General features: G+C 41.3%; 1 protein-coding gene across 9 annotated transcripts in view; it reads left to right on the top strand.

Moving 5' to 3' along the window:
- The window catches only part of BICD1 (BICD cargo adaptor 1), a 187233-nt gene that overhangs the window by 137732 nt on the left and 32276 nt on the right, over nt 1-17225 (top strand). For 5 of the 9 annotated variants that reach the window (XR_015706545.1, XM_087766209.1, XM_087766208.1 and 2 more), the window contains exons 4-6: nt 1316-1753; nt 6837-7931; nt 15511-15662. Coding sequence is in view for 8 of the 9 variants with exons in the window: in XM_087766209.1 (XP_087622335.1) it covers nt 1316-1753; nt 6837-7931; nt 15511-15662 (1685 nt within the window). In the remaining variant the exon portion in view is untranslated. Of the gene's footprint in view, nt 1-1282; nt 1754-6836; nt 7932-15510; nt 15663-17225 lie in introns of all 9 variants that reach the window. The other 4 variants (XM_087766207.1, XM_087766212.1, XM_087766210.1 and 1 more) reach the window with 1 other exon arrangement.

Here is a 17225-nt window from a genome sequence, read left to right as displayed (position 1 = left end):
ATTTTCCTTTTCTATTTAACATTTCCCAATATGACTTTGGAACTCTCTTTGTTGTTAGAAATGTTCCCATTCTCTGGGTTTGAAGATTAGTGCTTCGGCTTTTAAGTTTGCCTTTCCGAAGGCTTATGAGTATAAGGCTTTTGACAGATTGATAAATATTCTACTCCAGTCAGAATGGTTGATGTTTCTGTTTTCACCAGCACCTTATTAGCGTTTGTTTAAATATATATATGTCAAATAAAAAATACTCTAGACAATGCCTTAAAATTGGAGGTAATAATGCATATTAATGCATTTGAATGAGAAAAGCCTTAAGTGAAAAAAGCTTTTTAATGGAAGCCTGAATAAACATGAATAAACATGAATAAACTGAATAAACATGGGAGCTGCCTTTTAAAGAAGAGAGAAGCAGCTGTTTTTTTCCTCAGCCCACACTGCCAGTAAATACCTTGATAAAATACTGCACCTAGGTGTGGGGCGGGGAGCCTGCCCTCTGGGAAGGAGAAAGACCAGCGAGCCCCTCCAAGCCTGGGGAGGCTGCACCAGGTCACTGGGGGAAGCGCTTCAGGCAGCGCTGTCAGAGCAACAGGCTGCCAAGTGCTCCAAAATGGCACCCCCAACACACAGTTCGAGGATTGTCAGGCTGGATAAGCTTTTTAATACATTTGCCTGGTAGTTTAAAAATCTCTAACAGTTTGGGGCATCTTAGAGTTTAAACTGACTCTAGGAATAGTTTGCTGTTTAATTTTTAAAATGAAATGCTTCTTGACTAATAGAGGGGCTTGTATGACACAGAGTTGAGGGTCTTCTGCAGTTTTTGTATTTGAACACTACTAAGACACCACATACTTTAGAGTATCTGTGCCTGAATAACTTTACATCTGGTAAGAATTCAGATAAGAATTCATCTTCAGAATACTTGCAATTAATAAATCAGATTGTGTTAACCTGAGATCTATACATACCATGATATACCAACATTGCTTATGGCAATTCATAATAAATCTATGGTTACCAGGGTATCTGCTACTAAAGAGCCTTCTTTCCATGAAATATATTGTTTATTGTCATAAGTTGCTCAGAAAAAGGTGTTACATTTCTTGATTCTCACATGCCAAAAAAGTGAGCAGTGGAGTATTTAACAGGGTGAGCTCCACTTGCATTTTCTGTGCAGCCGGTTCTTCACAGCTGCAGGCAATGTCTGGTATTTCAAACTGTATTTTCTGTAACACCTATTTCAACAAGGCTGATAAATGGCAGGTTTTCATGACTCAAGTTTTAGTATTATGAATGTTCTTTGTCTTGTCTAATTCAGGTTGAATATGAAGGCTTAAAGCATGAGATTAAACGATTTGAGGAGGAGACAGTGTTGCTTAATAGTCAGCTAGAAGATGCCATCCGGCTGAAGGAGATTGCAGAGCATCAGCTGGAGGAAGCTCTGGAAACTTTAAAAAATGAAAGAGAGCAAAAGAACAATCTGAGGAAGGAACTCTCCCAGTACATCAACCTCAATGATAGTATGTATAATAACCATATTAATATATCAGTAGATGGATTGAAGTTTGCAGAGGATGGGGGTGAGCCCAACAATGACGACAAAATGAACGGACATATCCACGGACCTCTCGTGAAACTCAATGGTGACTACCGAACTCCCACGGGTAGGAAAGGAGAATCTCTGCACCCTGTCTCTGACCTCTTCAGTGAGCTCAACATATCAGAAATACAGAAACTGAAGCAGCAACTCATGCAGGTAAGAGCTGAATTTAATGTCCTGAAGTGTTTAGACATACATCCTATGGACCCTAATGCCTGCTTTTCCAATGATTTCCTTCAGTGATGTTCTTGACCACCTATGTCCTGTTCTCAGACTTGTGCTTTGGTGTTTCTTCTTATCCAGGTTTTGCTAGAAATATCCCTAGTAAACAGAGTATCTGCCTGAAAAAAGTCAGTCTGATCTGAGCACATGGTTAGTGCAAAGAGGAGAAAGGGACCTAGTTGCTGTGGTTGCAGATGGTTAGATTCTTTTTCTCCTGCTTTGATAATGGGAAGTGCTGCTGAAATTGCAAGTGGAATAAAGTACTCTTCAGTATGACCAAAGCTATCTGGAAACAAACCCACGAAAATACGGACAGACTTGATTATGCTCCCTTGCAAGTCAGAGGGAGTTTTTGCCATTAAATTCAGTTTGAACAAGATTTGGCATACTGACAAGAGAGAACAAAAGGAGAGGAGCGCTCCTCTTAATAACTGGGCACTCAGAGAGCATGTGGTGTGTGAGATGTCACAGAGTGCCCTTGTCCACCCTGGCAGTCCCAGCGGATGTGCAGGCTGCAGGGGGTGCCTTGGGGGACCATACAACCAGTGTTTGTTCTCTATTCATCCAAGTCCAGCCCAGGCATAACCAGAATAGGAGCCTGGGATGCAAGCCAGATAAAAACTCAAGCTGACAGCCCTGATGTCGACATCATCTTAGAAAGGGGTACAGTGCCACACGGAGAAAGGGTCCCACTGCCCAAGCTGTTGAGCATCTTCTCTGCCACAAGAGCTTGAAGGGTTTTGGCACCATCAAGGAAATACCCAGCATTTTCTAGCTGCGGGCTTCCTAAAAGTTCCTCTTTTAAAGGGGGTAAATGTAGATTCTTTACTGCTTAAAATGTAAAAGGCGATTTGGAAGTAAAGTAGAGCAAACCCAATTTTCAGTGCTTGCTAGAGAACAATAAATCCCTGCGTGGTCTGTCCTATATTTGCTGAAGAGTTAATTGTTCTATTTATTTCATTGCCAAATGCACTGTGGGAAGTTTTGATCTGAGCTATGACATGGCGAACACTGATGACATCTAGTGCTTTGCACAAATAAATTTGATGCAAGATATACATAATTCATGTGGAAAAAGCTTCAAATTTGGAATTTTGTTTCTGTGAAAAATTCTGTCAGAAACTTTTCCAGTGTTAAAATGTAAACAGTGTGTGTAGTTTGTGTATACAGGCATATATAAAAATATGCATGTGTATGTACATATACATTTATGTATATAATATATGCACAAATATATTATATACAGCTTTTTATTTCATTCAGAAATACAATATTAAAACTTAAAAAAACTACAGCTTCAGAAAAAATGCTTTGAAATGTCCACATTTTAAAATACAATGTAAGCATTTTCAACCGTAATTTACAGTGAAGTTTATGCAATATAAATGTGGAGTAAAAGCTGTTCGGAAATGAAAAACAAGATTGTTTGGGTATGTTTTGTCTTGATTTTATTAAATTAAATATTGAGCTTGATGAATCAGAAAACTTCTATTTGAAAGATACTGCAAATGTTTTGATCATCTCTGACTTAAAAACTTATTTATTTTACGCTTCTTAAAGAGTCAGCCTTCTGACAGTCACTGGCCACAAGCTGCCCATCACAGGACCCTCGAAGGACCCTAGAAAAGAAATATAACCATTTTTTGGTCACAACAGATTTGATGGGCCCCAGCACCCTCATGTAAATAGCCGCCACCATTGCTCAGCATTCTAATCTTGTTAAAAGGCTTAGAAAGAAGGACTAGACCCAGCTGGAGACCTGATTTCTTTAGATACTGAAAAGGCTTACTGCAAAATGCTGATTTGTACTTCTTTTTAAGCGATCATCTTCTCTGTTGAGTTGCATCAGCTCACCTTGTGTGACACAAATTAAACGTGAAAAATGCCTTCAAAACTTTTCCTCATAGTAGATGGGAGATTTAACCAGGTTCAAGCTGACAAAAGGAACTCTTCAGCAAAAATGGATTTTTTTTCTCCTCAGCAGTGTCTTTGCCATGTGATGTTCATTCAGTGATATCTCAATATTTGGTAAGTGTTCCTCTTGTTTTCTCTGAAGAGGCTGTTCTGTGACAGACTGCTGAAGGAACTGACCCTCTCTTGGGAAGTATTTTTATGTCTATAAGACAACAGGCTCCTTTTCTGAGAGAAGGAAACTTCAGATTTGCCATTTTGTACATGTGGCAAATTTTTTCACTCCTCAATCTCAAGAAGAAGCCTTCACTGAAAAAGTTAGTAGGATAGATATAACTCTTTCTATGTCTTTAAGATGCTGCTGCATGATTTGTGCTGGTCATTAGAAGAGATTTAATTGCAAGTGTTCCCTTTCCATCTTTTAAACCCACCAAGTAACAAATATCTTGCTGAAAATGCTCGTATTCCAAGATTTTCTTGGAAAAGCCAAAGGCTTTCTGCTCTGCTTTCATGTTTGTTGTCCAGTGGGAAGAATTATCCATCTCATCTTTAAAGCCTAGGACTTCTTGCTTCCTCCCATGGTGATGCTTTCCCTATTCCTGAGGCTAATATCATACTTGGAAAAATTAAATTAAGTTCTCTTAAAAAAAAAAAAAAGAAAAAAATTGATTGGCACAGATTCTGACGTTCTTCACTCTTCTCTGGTACTCTCTGACAAAGACATGATACAGCTGAGATTCAGGGTTCTTGAATTGAGTTTTCCTGTTCACTTGTTCCAGTCTCCACCAGGAATTGTTCAATGCTATTCTGATGTTATTTAAAAAAAAAAAAAAAAAAGGGATAAATATCAATGGTAAAATTGGTGTGGTGGGTTGACCCTGGCTAGATGCCAGGTGCCCACTAAAGCTGCTCTATCACTCCTCCTCCTAAGGTGGAGAGGGGAGAGATTTTCATGCACATGTGTAGCTCACCTTACCAGCCTGAAGGAATAAATACCTTCATTATCTGATGAAGGTAATGCTATTAACACGTAAGCCTGCTACACCAGGTGATAACTAGAGTTCAGCTGAAAGTTTCTGGGGAGAGCAGACCTGAGGCAGACTGCTTGGTGGAAAAAACAGAGGAAAGCTAGTGAGGAGGCTTTTGCTGGGCAGCGCTCTCAGGCTTCCCTGGAGAAGTCTGACTGAGAAATCTGTGGAGAGCGGTCACCTTTTAAGAAGATGCTCTTGGCAAAAGGCAAGGTTGCTCTATTTTGGATTTGCTCAACAAGAGTGGGTGGACGCGAGGGGGTGAGCAGCAATGGGGGTGGCAGCAGGCTGAGGCAGCAACGAGGAAACAGCGTCAAATGGAGAAAGGTACCAATATACTCGTAATACTCGGCTGTCCTCTCCTGCATTACAGCACAGACTATGTAGTGCCTAAAGTAGAGCACCCTATTTCTAAGGAGACAAGACTCTTCCTGGATCATAAAATAATGATGAGGTTTCACCCTGTTTTTCTAATTCTTGAGCCATCAGTCACCTATACACAAGAAAACTAGGCTGACTTTTTTAGATGTTTTTAACATGGCTTCTATTTTTATTCTTACAGTTTCTGCCTGCAATCGATTGAAGGTTCTAATAGAGGCCATGTTTTGAAAATCTGTCTGTAAAACCAGGGGATCATCATATGCTTTAGTGCCTTAATACTTCTGAGCAGCAGCCACTGCTCAAAAGTCTCGTTATGAGAAAGTAGGAGTCCGCAGCACTGCTTGGAATGTTTCGTGAGATGGCGTTAATATCCTCTTAGTCTCTAAAAGGCTTTTATTTTCCTTCAGCAAGATTCACGGTGCCTGATTTGACTCTCTTCCAAATACTGCCTGAGGGGGATGCTGATAGGGAAGTAAATACTTTTAAAAGAGTTTTTCAGAACTGACAGCTTTGAATTCTCAGGATTAGTAATTCAGCCACTCATAAAGGGAACGTGGAGCGTGCCATTTTCACTGCATGTGTAAACACAGAGCTGAGATACTGCAACAGTGGGAGAGAAAGAGAAGAAAACCTGGTAGGCTCAGGATCCTGTTGGAAAAGCTGTGAAAGCAAGAAGGATCCCATCTCCTTGTGCTCTCCTCTGCTTCCCAATTCACAACTCAGAACAGCACAAAGGCATAGAAAAAAAGTCGGATCATTACACTTAAAACTTGAAATGGAAGTCTTTCAGGGGTGTTTGTCATGAATATCAAATACCTGAGCAGATCAAACTTTATGTTTTTCTTGTTCGCTTGCTTTAAGATGCTGTGCATTAAAACTTCTAGAGTCCTCTTCCGTGACCTCTTCTGCTGTTCAACATCCACATTTCTCTGTGGATATTCAGGAAGGAACTTATTGGGTCAGAACCAGTGATTTGTTAGTTATACCGCAAATCCTACTTTTTCTGCCTTGTCCTTAAAAGGATGGATTTTGCCTATAGTTAAGTGCTGGGGATGGGCAGTCCTGGGATTTGCATGTGCTCAGTCTCCTGATATGTGTTACATTCCCACACAATGGGTTATTTAATCTAATCTGTGGAAATGTACACAGCCATTTGTTTACTGTATTTGCATTCAATAATCAAGCGTTAATGAAAGTTTGCAACAGTCCAAAGATATAAATAAATATTGTGAAGGATTGGCTGAGCTATTCATCAGAAATGTAAATTCAAACTCCATCGAGAAATGTGAATGTACCAGTGGAAAGGCTGATAGTTGACTGATAGTTGGCAGTGATGCAGTTCATGCCTATTAAAATTTGGGGAACATATGTCGTAATAAAACCATTATCATCGCTCTAGCTGACTGGGCACTTAGTGTTTGGGCACTAAGTAATTCTTCAGTGGGCAATGTGTAAAATTGTGACTAAATGATATTGCAAATTGTAACAGAGGCTGGGACTTCATAATCCTGCACAAGTTATGTGTACCTCTCTCTGACTTAATTTTATGGTTTAGGGGTATATGGCTAAAATCTCTTTGAAGCCTTCAAGCTGTGTACACAGAGTGGGGGATTGGAAGAGACGAATGTGATTGTAGAGTTTGGTGTTCAGCATGGGTAGGATGAGATCCCAAGTTTCTTACTTTAACTCTGTTGCAGGTGGAGAGAGAGAAGGCCATTCTCCTGGCCAACCTGCAGGAATCTCAGACACAGCTGGAGCACACCAAGGGAGCCCTGACTGAGCAACATGAGCGAGTCCACAGGCTCACGGAGCACGTCAATGCCATGAGGGGGCTGCAGAGCAACAAGGAGCTGAAAGCTGAGCTTGACTGTGAGAAGGGCCGAGACCCCAGCGAGGAAGCACATGACTATGAAGTGGACATCAATGGCTTGGAGATCCTAGAATGTAAATACAAAGTAGCTGTTACTGAGGTGATAGACCTTAAAGCAGAAATCAAAGCCTTAAAGGAGAAATATAATAAATATGTGGAAAACTACACTGAAGAGAAGGCCAAGTATGAGAGCAGAATCCAGACGTACGATGAACAGGTGACAAACCTGGAGAAGTCAACCAAGGAAAGCCAGGAAAAAATGGTCCACATGGAAAAGGAATTGCAAAGGATGACAAGCATAGCAAATGAAAACCATAATACCCTCAACACCGCCCAGGATGAGCTGGTGACGTTTAGCGAGGAGCTGGCTCAGCTCTACCATCACGTTTGTCTGTGCAACAACGAGACACCAAACAGAGTCATGTTGGACTATTACAGGCAAAGCAGAGTCACCCGCAGCGGGAGCCTGAAAGGACCGGACGACCCTCGAGGTCTCCTTTCCCCGCGGCTTGCCAGAAGGGGGGTGGCATCGCCTGTAGAAGCCAGGACCCCAACTGAGCAGGTGACAAAAGAGGCCACGGAGCCTGGCAAGGAACAGAGCCCGACGAAAACGCCTACCATTTCTCCTGTCATCACTGCCCCTCCTTCCTCCCCTGTCTCTGATACCAGTGACATCCGCAAAGAGCCAATGAATATCTACAACCTCAATGCCATAATAAGGGACCAAATCAAGCACTTGCAGAAGGCTGTCGATCGGTCGCTGCAGCTGTCGCGCCAGCGTGCTGCAGCTCGGGAGCTGGCGCCCATGATTGATAAAGACAAGGAGGCCTTAATGGAAGAGATACTGAAACTGAAATCACTCCTGAGTACAAAGCGGGAGCAGATCGCAACCCTGAGAGCAGTGCTGAAAGCCAACAAGCAGGTAAGATGCTAATAAAGCAGTCAGCCGGGAACATCTGTTATTTATATAGGTCACTTACAAGCTTTCCCAGGAGTATTTCAGAGGAGAGATTTTACTCACAGGTTATTCAGCCTCTCACTCAATCGCAGCAAGGGTAGACCTTTCTTCCCTCCCTCCCTGCCTCCTCTTTAAGCTCTTTAGCTGTGCTTTTCTCAGCACCCACCATTCACCAAGGGTACAGGCAGAAGAGCCTTTCCTGTGGAGCGAGAGAAAAGCAGAGGGGCAGGGAGGGGTCAGCTGCCACCCAGCCTGATGCACGGGCGTGTTGCTAGTATTGTTGCAAAATGAGAAGATTGCCAACATTGGAAAACAAAACGGAGTGTGCATGGAGAGGCTCTCAGGGGCGTGCTGACCTCTTGCCAGGGCAGGTACTGCTGGAGCAGTGGGGAGGGCAAACGTAGGGGAGACCACCTGGGCCAGCACCTCAGCAGCTGCAGGTGGCCCTGCTGGTGGGATGTAGTGGAGCAGATGGTGCAAACAACCCATTGCATTCTTCTTGGCTCTTGGTAATACTCCACAGGCTGAAAAACTTGAATGCCCCCCAGCAAATTTAAGGGGACTAAAACTAAATGCCACAAAAGCTAAAGCCTGCCTCAGGAAGGGAATGGCAGGCATAAGAGTGTGACCAGTGGCTCTGGACTATACAGAAGCTGGGCATTTCTTTGATAAGACAGCAGGTGAAATGCTGACTTATGAAATGCTGAGTTTTCGTTACATGTGGTTGGAATTTTTTTAACTTTATTTTTCTTTTTAGTCAGAAATAATTTCTCCTGCCATTTTTAATCCTTCAAGAAATAAAATCAGGTTTTTCTTTTTTTTTTTTTTAAGAAAACGGACTACATCACTACATGATAAAGCTGACTGAAGGAGTAACTGCAATTTTTGTATTTTGAGAAGGATTTGTTATAAAGTTATGTGTTAAAAGCATAAAAAATTTCAAATTATTATTTTGAAAATTTTCACACCTTAAAAAAAATCATCAAACTATGTTATTTGCATTGGTGAAACATCAAAAACAAGCTGAGAATTACCACATTTTATATCAAATGCTAAAAGAGAACCATGTAATGGTGTGTTTTTCAAGAGTACTGCCAATTTTTTTTGCACAGTATATCCTCCCAAGCCCTTTGTATCCATTAGAGTCCAGGTCTACAAACACTTAAAAAAGTTAAATTTAAACATGCAAGTAGTTATTTACTTTGGTGCATCTCCCTATGTCCAGAATTAAGTCTGAATGCAAGGGGCTGCAGTGGCAGAGTCATCGTTTCAGATTGCCTGGGACTTTTCTCATCTAAAAGCAGCACAGCAATCACCACATGAGGGCATGAGTCCTGGTTAACAGCTTGGGATACTATTAGCGGATGACAGTGATGGGATTTCAGTGTTAGAATTCCCAATAGTCAAGTAGTCTGAAGTTACAGTTTGAAGTTTAATTGATTGTTGGTTCTGTAACTGCATTTCTAGAGTACTGGGGTTTTTTAAATTGCAGCAATATTTCAATATACATTGAGTCTTTTATAGCCGTTCCCCCCTCCAATACAACACACGTTAAATATTAATTCAAGTAATTAAATACCATCTCTAGCTAAGCAATAATAGCTCTGAGCAATTATATGTGGATTTTCCATGTAATTAAAATGTAATTAAGATGTAATTGAGGTATATGGGTTTAGATTCCAAATTAAAGATTTTTTCCATTAGCACAGAGCTATCATTTTTTTTTATACTACCAGAGAATCTAGCTCAGTCTCGCTCTTTTATTGCTGTCAGAAATAAAGCATCATCCTAAAGTGTGCTCACTGAAATGGGAAAGATAAATTTGCTGAGTAAGGAGGTGCTATTAATTAAACTTTTACTTATTGGATAGCAGCATAGATATAGGTAACTGTACAACTGGGTATAGAATCTTGCAATACTGTTCATGCAAACCTAATATTAATATCCTCAAACTTTCAAGTTAAAAGACATAATATAAACGGATAGGAGAAATTTAAAGTTACCGGGGGGGGGGGGGGGGGGCAGGGCAGAGTTTTATTATGTACTAGCAGTACTGCCAGCCTCGAGTGATGGATGTATCCCAGGATCCAAAGCACATCTCATGTTCAAAAATCTTGAGTCAAGATTCATCCCGTTGAGTTCTTCCCCTCCAAAATAATAAGCTTTTAAGCTGCAGTAGGCTGGGGATATTTCTCCTTTGTGGGTTTCAGTTTAGGTGAGCCTACAGGGGACATCTGGTTCAGTTTTTCACATTTGCTCCGGGACCAGAAGAGCTAGAATTTTTATTTACTGAAAACCTTCCTCGAGCCCTAATGAAGCTGACATTAATACGGAACCATGTCTTTTCATCCCTTAAGTAGTAGTACGGCAAGACGCTGCCGGTGCCCGCGGCAGCAGGGGAGAGCTGCGGCAGCCCCTGCCAGCGGGAGGCCTGCAGCCGGTGGGGGGCTGGATGCCCTGGCCATCCTCAGCCTCCTGAGGGGCCACCTCACAGCTCATCGGGCTTTGCAGCAACACTATTACAGAACACCTGGATTAGCACGCCAAACAGAGATGCTTTAGGTGAAGCTTTTTTGGTTGAAATAATATTGGAAAGCCAGATGAGCTCGATCAAATGCACTGTAAAAACGGCAAGACCTGGCCTTCTTTGAGAATCTCGCCATTCCGCCAGGCCCCTGGGTCTGGTGGTTCGGGCTGTGTTTCAGTAAGTGAAGTCACACCACTAACCAGGGAAGCACGGGTGCTATCTAGTGACCACCAGAAGTATTACCACAGCAGATCAAAAGGAGAATTGTACAGTTTTCCTGGCGATACGGTTCGCTGCAGTGCACTGACATCCGCTGTTATCCAGGTACACAGTGGCAAATGGTTCATCGGAGGAGAAAAAAGTAGAGAGTTTCTGCCTCCCGACTTGACTTGTGTTCACTTCTCTTCACAGTAACTTACCCGACTGCAGAAGAGCCCTGAGGGAGTCTCAGTTTCTGTCTCCTCCTGCTGCAGTGGGCCTGGCACTCCAGCAGTGCAGCTGCACCTTTTAAATCTCTAACAGCATACAATAAATTTGTGTTTGAACCTGACAAGATTTTGTCTAGTTTAATGCATTTGGCAATATCTGGTGACATTTCTTTTTAATCTAGCTGTATTTTCTTTAGTAATATTTTCAAATAGGCATTAGGCTGGGCCGCAAACAGAATACACAAAACCCTATAACGCAAAAAAGAGAACAAGATTTGCTCTAAGAAGCTGCAAACCTAAGCCCAGAAAAATGGATTATTAAATCAATTGTTCAAGATAGCAAGGCACGTACATCTTGCTAGCTTGCTTGCTTTCCTGGTCTTCATTTATGTATCCATTTATTTGTAGCCATAATTACTATGTCAGCACCAGTTTTGTGGAGCAAACCCAAGTAGCATTAGCATTGGGTTTCCATACAAGTGAGGCTGTATGGAAAGATCCAGTACCACATATGATTTCTGCACTAAAATAACAGGTTACTGTTCTGCTTTCTTGTGTGAAAAAAGAAAGTACTTACCACTGCAGGACTTAATATTCTTTCAGCAACATTTTTTTTACTTGGTTTGCTTCTCACGCTGCTAATGTAAAGTAAATGGGATATGAAGTCATCTTAGAATGTGAATATATAGAGAAAATGAGGTTTGTTCACAGATTTCAGGATTAAGGTGGCAACCTTTAGGCAGCTGGATTTGTGCATCTCTTCTGTAAGGATAAGGACGTCGTCAGTTCTGGCAGTGCCTTGGGTCCTGGGCTTGGGTGTTTGCCCCCCTCAGCCTGTGTGGCTCTGTGGCTGGGTTTTGTGGATGGGGGTGCTGAGCTCTGCATGTCCCAGCTCTCTCTTCCTGGATAATGTTTCACACCCCACAGGAGTCCAGGTGTTGGAGCTCTCTGCTCCCTCCCAGCCTTGCCGTCAGCTCCAGGTGATGTCCTCTGCACAGCAAATGCCACGTGCTCTGAGCACCATTAATCCCGTGTCTCCAGGCGGCTTGCTGAGTGGCTGGGTAGTGTATTCACCCGGTTCCTCTGCATGACTGGTCCCCTCTCAGGAGTGTCATTAGCCCTTCTCCTATCTTTCTGCATTATTTACTTCACTGAAGAGTAGTCACACATTTTTCTCTGTTTTCATCTTTTTCTTGTTCTCTCCGTTTCCATGCGTGTTGCTCAGAGGTTGCATTTTTAGGTGCAGTGAAGTTTCTCTAACACAGTTTTGTAGTTAAACACAGCTTAAAACCAAATGCTTCAGAAAGAGCTGTTAAAAACAAAGCCAGGTCCTGGGCATCTGCTTCCTTCTGGCACCCACTACTTGGGGATGCAGGCTTCTATTTGCCCCATCCTTGTTTTCAGAGCACTCTCCAAATGCACCAATCGCCCCAAATGCACCATTCGCCCCAGGTTTTTAAAATCTAGATTCTCCCGCAGAACTGGTTTCAGGCACAACCACACGTATGTGGTTGAAGGGGCGCAATTTTGGAGATTGACTGAGAGGGGGACTAAAGAGAAATAATTTAGACTAGAGCCGCTGCTGGAGGAAGAGTAACTTGAAGCTATGGCTTTGGTTCATTTTGTCCCTGTTACTCTTGCACAGTCTAGCAGTACAGCTGAGCTGACCAGACACATATATACCTCTGAAAGACAGAGTCCAAGCTCCCCTTCTCCCCTCAGCCCCACTCCCCACCACACATTCTGGCTCCAGGATGCTTCAGGCAAGTTTTCTGCCTCTTCAGGCTCCCCAAACTGGCTCACAGTAAGCACAGAAGAAAACCACCCGATGTGCAAAGGGTAGGGATGGGGAAAGGCTGGGTAATTTTTATTTTGGTGGCAGCTAGCCAATATAGATTGACTTGGCTGCATTGTAAAATGTCATCCTTAGAGCCGAGGAGTCTGACAGCAGTCGGCTTCAGTCAGCATTCAGGTGCCAAACCGATGAGCTGTAGGTAACCTGAGCATCTGCACAGTCGGGCGCCCACCGGCTCTTACAAGGACCTCTTGAGCCTCACGCTAAAGCGATGCACCGCTGCTCTGCTGGCCCTTTCTGCCTGTCTGCAGGTTTCTAACAGAAGCTACCCCTGCTTGCTTCCCTCTTCTTTCTCTTGCCTATTAAAACCACATTTTTATTAGTTTTATTTGCTTCTCTAGTAGAGCACTTGTGCCCATTTGTTCTTCACTTAGGAGACTTTCAGAAGGGAGACCCTTGACAGCCTGCAAAGGGGTGTGTTCAAAAGCTTGTCTGGTGTGTGGAGAGCCACCAGGCACTTCCAACAGGTTTTACAATTTATGCTTCATTTTCTATATGTTGTTTTATGGAAAACTCTAATAGGAAGAACAAAAAGGTTTAAAGATTTGACACAGTTCTTCCTCTGTTACCTTTATTCACCAACTAAATTATATTTCTAAGTTATTTTTCATCCATGTCTATTTAACTTACCTTGACATCCAGACTAAAACCTAGGGATCACAATGATCTGTCTGATCATTGTGCACAGTTTCAGTGATGTGTAAATTATTGGGTTTACATGGAATATGTAATCCCACTGCTGATAAAACAATTTTTTTTTAAAGTCTAGCATTAGGTGGCACATATCTTTAACTCATTTTCATTCCTAAACAAAGGAAAATCTTTACATGAATTCTGTATTCAAAGATGAGTTATGACAGGTTAAGGGACATAGGGCTGTATTTCTCTTTCTTACAAAGCAAAGACATGTGAATTCCTGCCTTAGGCGCAAAGCAGAAGTCATTTTGAGCTATAGAGTCTACCTATAAATCACTTCTGCCTCATTAGTGATCTGAAAATTCTTAAATAAATCTGATTTAATCATATCTGTTAAATAGGAATTTGTCCTCTGATGCACTATTTCCTAGATTTCCCTTCAAAAAAGCAGTTTTATTAAACATAGTTAATCCTTCTTTTCCATGTTAATTTATAAGTGTGCATTTTTGCTCATGGCTGAAAACAGATAGAAAGCTGTTGGTTTCCACTTCATCCTGCCAAGGTGTAGGATGGTGTCTACCATCCTACCTTATACCAAAGCATATGTCAGCAAAGTTGAGTAAAGCTGCATTTATTTGAATATATCCCTAAGTGGTTGATTTTTTTAACATGTATTGCTGATGATTTCAAATTTGGCATGGAAAAATCCATTTATTTAAAATGACAGGTAGTTACTAGTGATTTTTTAAACTCTCTTCTCTCAATGTAAACTAGTGTGAAAGTAGAGAAAACATTATTGGTGAGTGTACAATTGGAAAAATATTGCATTATTGTAACGCTGCCATTTCTAACTGTGCTATTTCTCTGGACACAAATGAATAGAGTTGTATTTTAGTAGGAGATGGTAATATGTCCTTTTGTTAAGAGACATTGTTAGTGGGAAGCGTATCGAGTTTCAGAAAACTGAGTTTAAAATAGGTTTCCAACTGTTTGGCCATTACCATCTTTTGTCATGTCTCCTTGCTGGTTGCTTTAACTAATGTTCGTCTACACTTCTCTCCCCTGGTGATGGCTCAAGAACCTGCAAGATCAACAGGGGAAATTGATTGCCTGTATGAAACGCTGCAACTTATTACGCACTAAATGAAGTGAGAAAACAACCATACCGCCCCCCCCCCCCCGAGTAAATGTAAAAGGAAATATTTTTTTCCTTCATCTCATTCAATGGCAATAATTTTAAGTAAGTGTCTCATAGCATCAGTAGGTATAAAGCCTCTATAAAACCATGTATTTTGAGTAACTTCAAAATGATTCCAGACTTCATAGGTAAAACAGAAGGTTCAACTCTTGCAGAAATAAGACATGTGTAACTATTAAAAGCAGTAGGGCAATAAATTAATGTAATGGATGAAATTGAAAAAAGAAAGGAGGAAGCAGAAAAAATGAAGGAATAGGATGACTACAAACCCTTACTTTCCTCTTAAATGAAAATTGTAATTTACACTTTTTTTTTCTTTTTTGTAGTGGTTAAAACTGCCAAAATAATGCTGTTTTGCACAACAATAGGCATTGCCAGTGCTCAGACATAAAACCAAGCTGTCAGGTCCTAGCAGTCACCTTGCCCAAGGAAAGCCTCAGCTGTCAGGAATCATGAGGCAAAACGCGTTAGTTCCCACCTCAGCTACAGAGGCCAAGTCTCATGTGCCATGCGCCCTGTTTGCAACGTGGTTGTGGGACACACCTGGTTGTTTATTGCAGCTCAGATGACACGGTAGCAACTCCTTAAGCTGTAGTAACTTACTGACTTGCCTGAGCCCTCCCTATACAGCTGCACAGTTTTGCAGAGACATTTAAGGTATCAAGTTGTTGCCAGTGCATTGAAATTGGCTTTGTCCTTTCAACTGCTTTCTCTTTTTCCTAGTTTCATAGAGTACAACTTAAAATAAGAGATTAAAGGGTGCAGTGCAATGAAGCTCAGGTCTAACTTTCTTTTACCGTATGAATGAAGAAGAAAATCTAAAGCAAAATCAAACATGGCATCTTAGCTTTTATCAGATATCTATCTCATAAGCATATATCCTTTTTTTGTGTTTTCAGACAGCTGAAGTGGCACTAGCCAATTTGAAGAATAAATACGAAAATGAAAAAGCAATGGTAACTGAAACCATGACCAAACTACGGAATGAATTAAAGGCTTTGAAGGAAGATGCAGCAACCTTCTCATCCTTGAGAGCGATGTTTGCAACCAGGTAAGGGAAATGGTTTCACCGTCTGGCTCAGCACTGTAAAAGTAAATATATGTGTGCTAAGTGAGAACAGACTTAGGTGTGTATGTTGGGTGCTTAGGAGGAGAGACAGAAATTATTTTCTGCAAGGTCAGGGGTTCGCTGGATGAAGGTGAATGAGTCTTATAGTGCACACTGTGCAAAACCTGCAAGCTTTCAAGTGCTACTGAGATGTGTGTCTTGGAAAATAAAGCTGGAGAATAGCAATGTCAATACAACCTTGAGTAAAGTGTTATAAGTGCCAATATCAACCTCCAGTATATTTGCATTTATAGGGCTTTTTAAAGTGGAAATCAAATAGTAGATTTATGTGGCTGATATTCACATTCAGAAGTATGCAGCAATTCTGTCATGTAAAGCTATCGTATGGTTAATGATGATCTTCAGAATCCCATGTTTTCATTATTGTGAGATTTATTACTTACCACTAGTAAAATCTGTTTCATCAACCAGCCTATGCTGTAATCCAGCACTAATAATTGTAAGGCCACGGCAATTTCCCACTCCAGCATGAATTCTTATTTTCTCTCTCTGTGATATTCAATTTATTATCTTCTTCACAGGATAAAAGTTTCACTTATCTTCTGTAATATAGTTCCTCCTGGAAGGATAGTAATTAATCATCTCTCATCTTTCCTCCTCCCACATCTTCTTAGAAGAGCTTTTGGTTTTAGCTGCTTTTTAAAAGGTTACCTAAAATTACCTAGTTTTTTTTAAAGATCCAACACTTTCATCAATAAATTCTTAATTCCCAAAACACAAGGAAATTAATATCCTCAAGAAATTATTCTGTTTTTTCCCCTTATGGTCAAACACAATGCAGATTTCTTGCTTGTGCTTTAGTCCGTAAGTGATAAGACGACTTCGTGCCTCATGCCAACATCTCTCCAGTGCTCCCTGCGGTATATAGGGGCCATCTCACCTCTTCCAGCCTTCTAAGGTTTTTTAGTGCTTAGTGACAGTGGCAGCAGCAGCTGGGAGAGGTGGGAAGGAAGGAGAAGGGACATTTACATGCTGTGACATTGGTGCTGTGTACAAATTCATCATAGATTCATGGTCAGAAGAGTACGTGTAGTGCCATAAGGGAAATGAAGAACCAACTCAGCAGATGGTGTGAACCAAGGTAGCTTCATTGATTTCATTGGCATCTAAAGATTTTCTTCAAGAAAGCAAAGTTGTGTGTGTGTATTAGAAATGCATGTGTCGATCTTTATCTGCAAGCTTATTACTCTAGGAGACACATGAATGTACTAATTCTATAAGACTACTTGGAAGGCCACTAACTCCAGAGGAGAGGAGTGGCATCATGAGCATAAAGCAAACAAGAATTTTGCATGGAGCATAAATCATCAACGTATGAGGCAAAAGAAGTTTGCAAAGATTTAGAAGTTGTTACTTAAAGGGAATGTTAGGTGTTGGTGTACTGAATGCTCTTTACCCTATTTGGGCATCCAGAGTGCACACTTCTGTTGGGCTTAAGGCACAATCTAAAGCTGATGGGAGACAGCAGCATCTTTTGTGTGACAA

The sequence above is a fragment of the Nipponia nippon genome, unplaced genomic scaffold (genome assembly GCF_047370975.1).
Source record: "Nipponia nippon isolate SJK-2023a ecotype South Korea unplaced genomic scaffold, ASM4737097v1 scaffold_3, whole genome shotgun sequence".
NCBI lineage: Eukaryota > Metazoa > Chordata > Aves > Pelecaniformes > Threskiornithidae > Nipponia > Nipponia nippon.
Note: the sequence above shows the minus strand (reverse complement) of the source record. Positions and strands in the feature narration are given on the sequence as shown.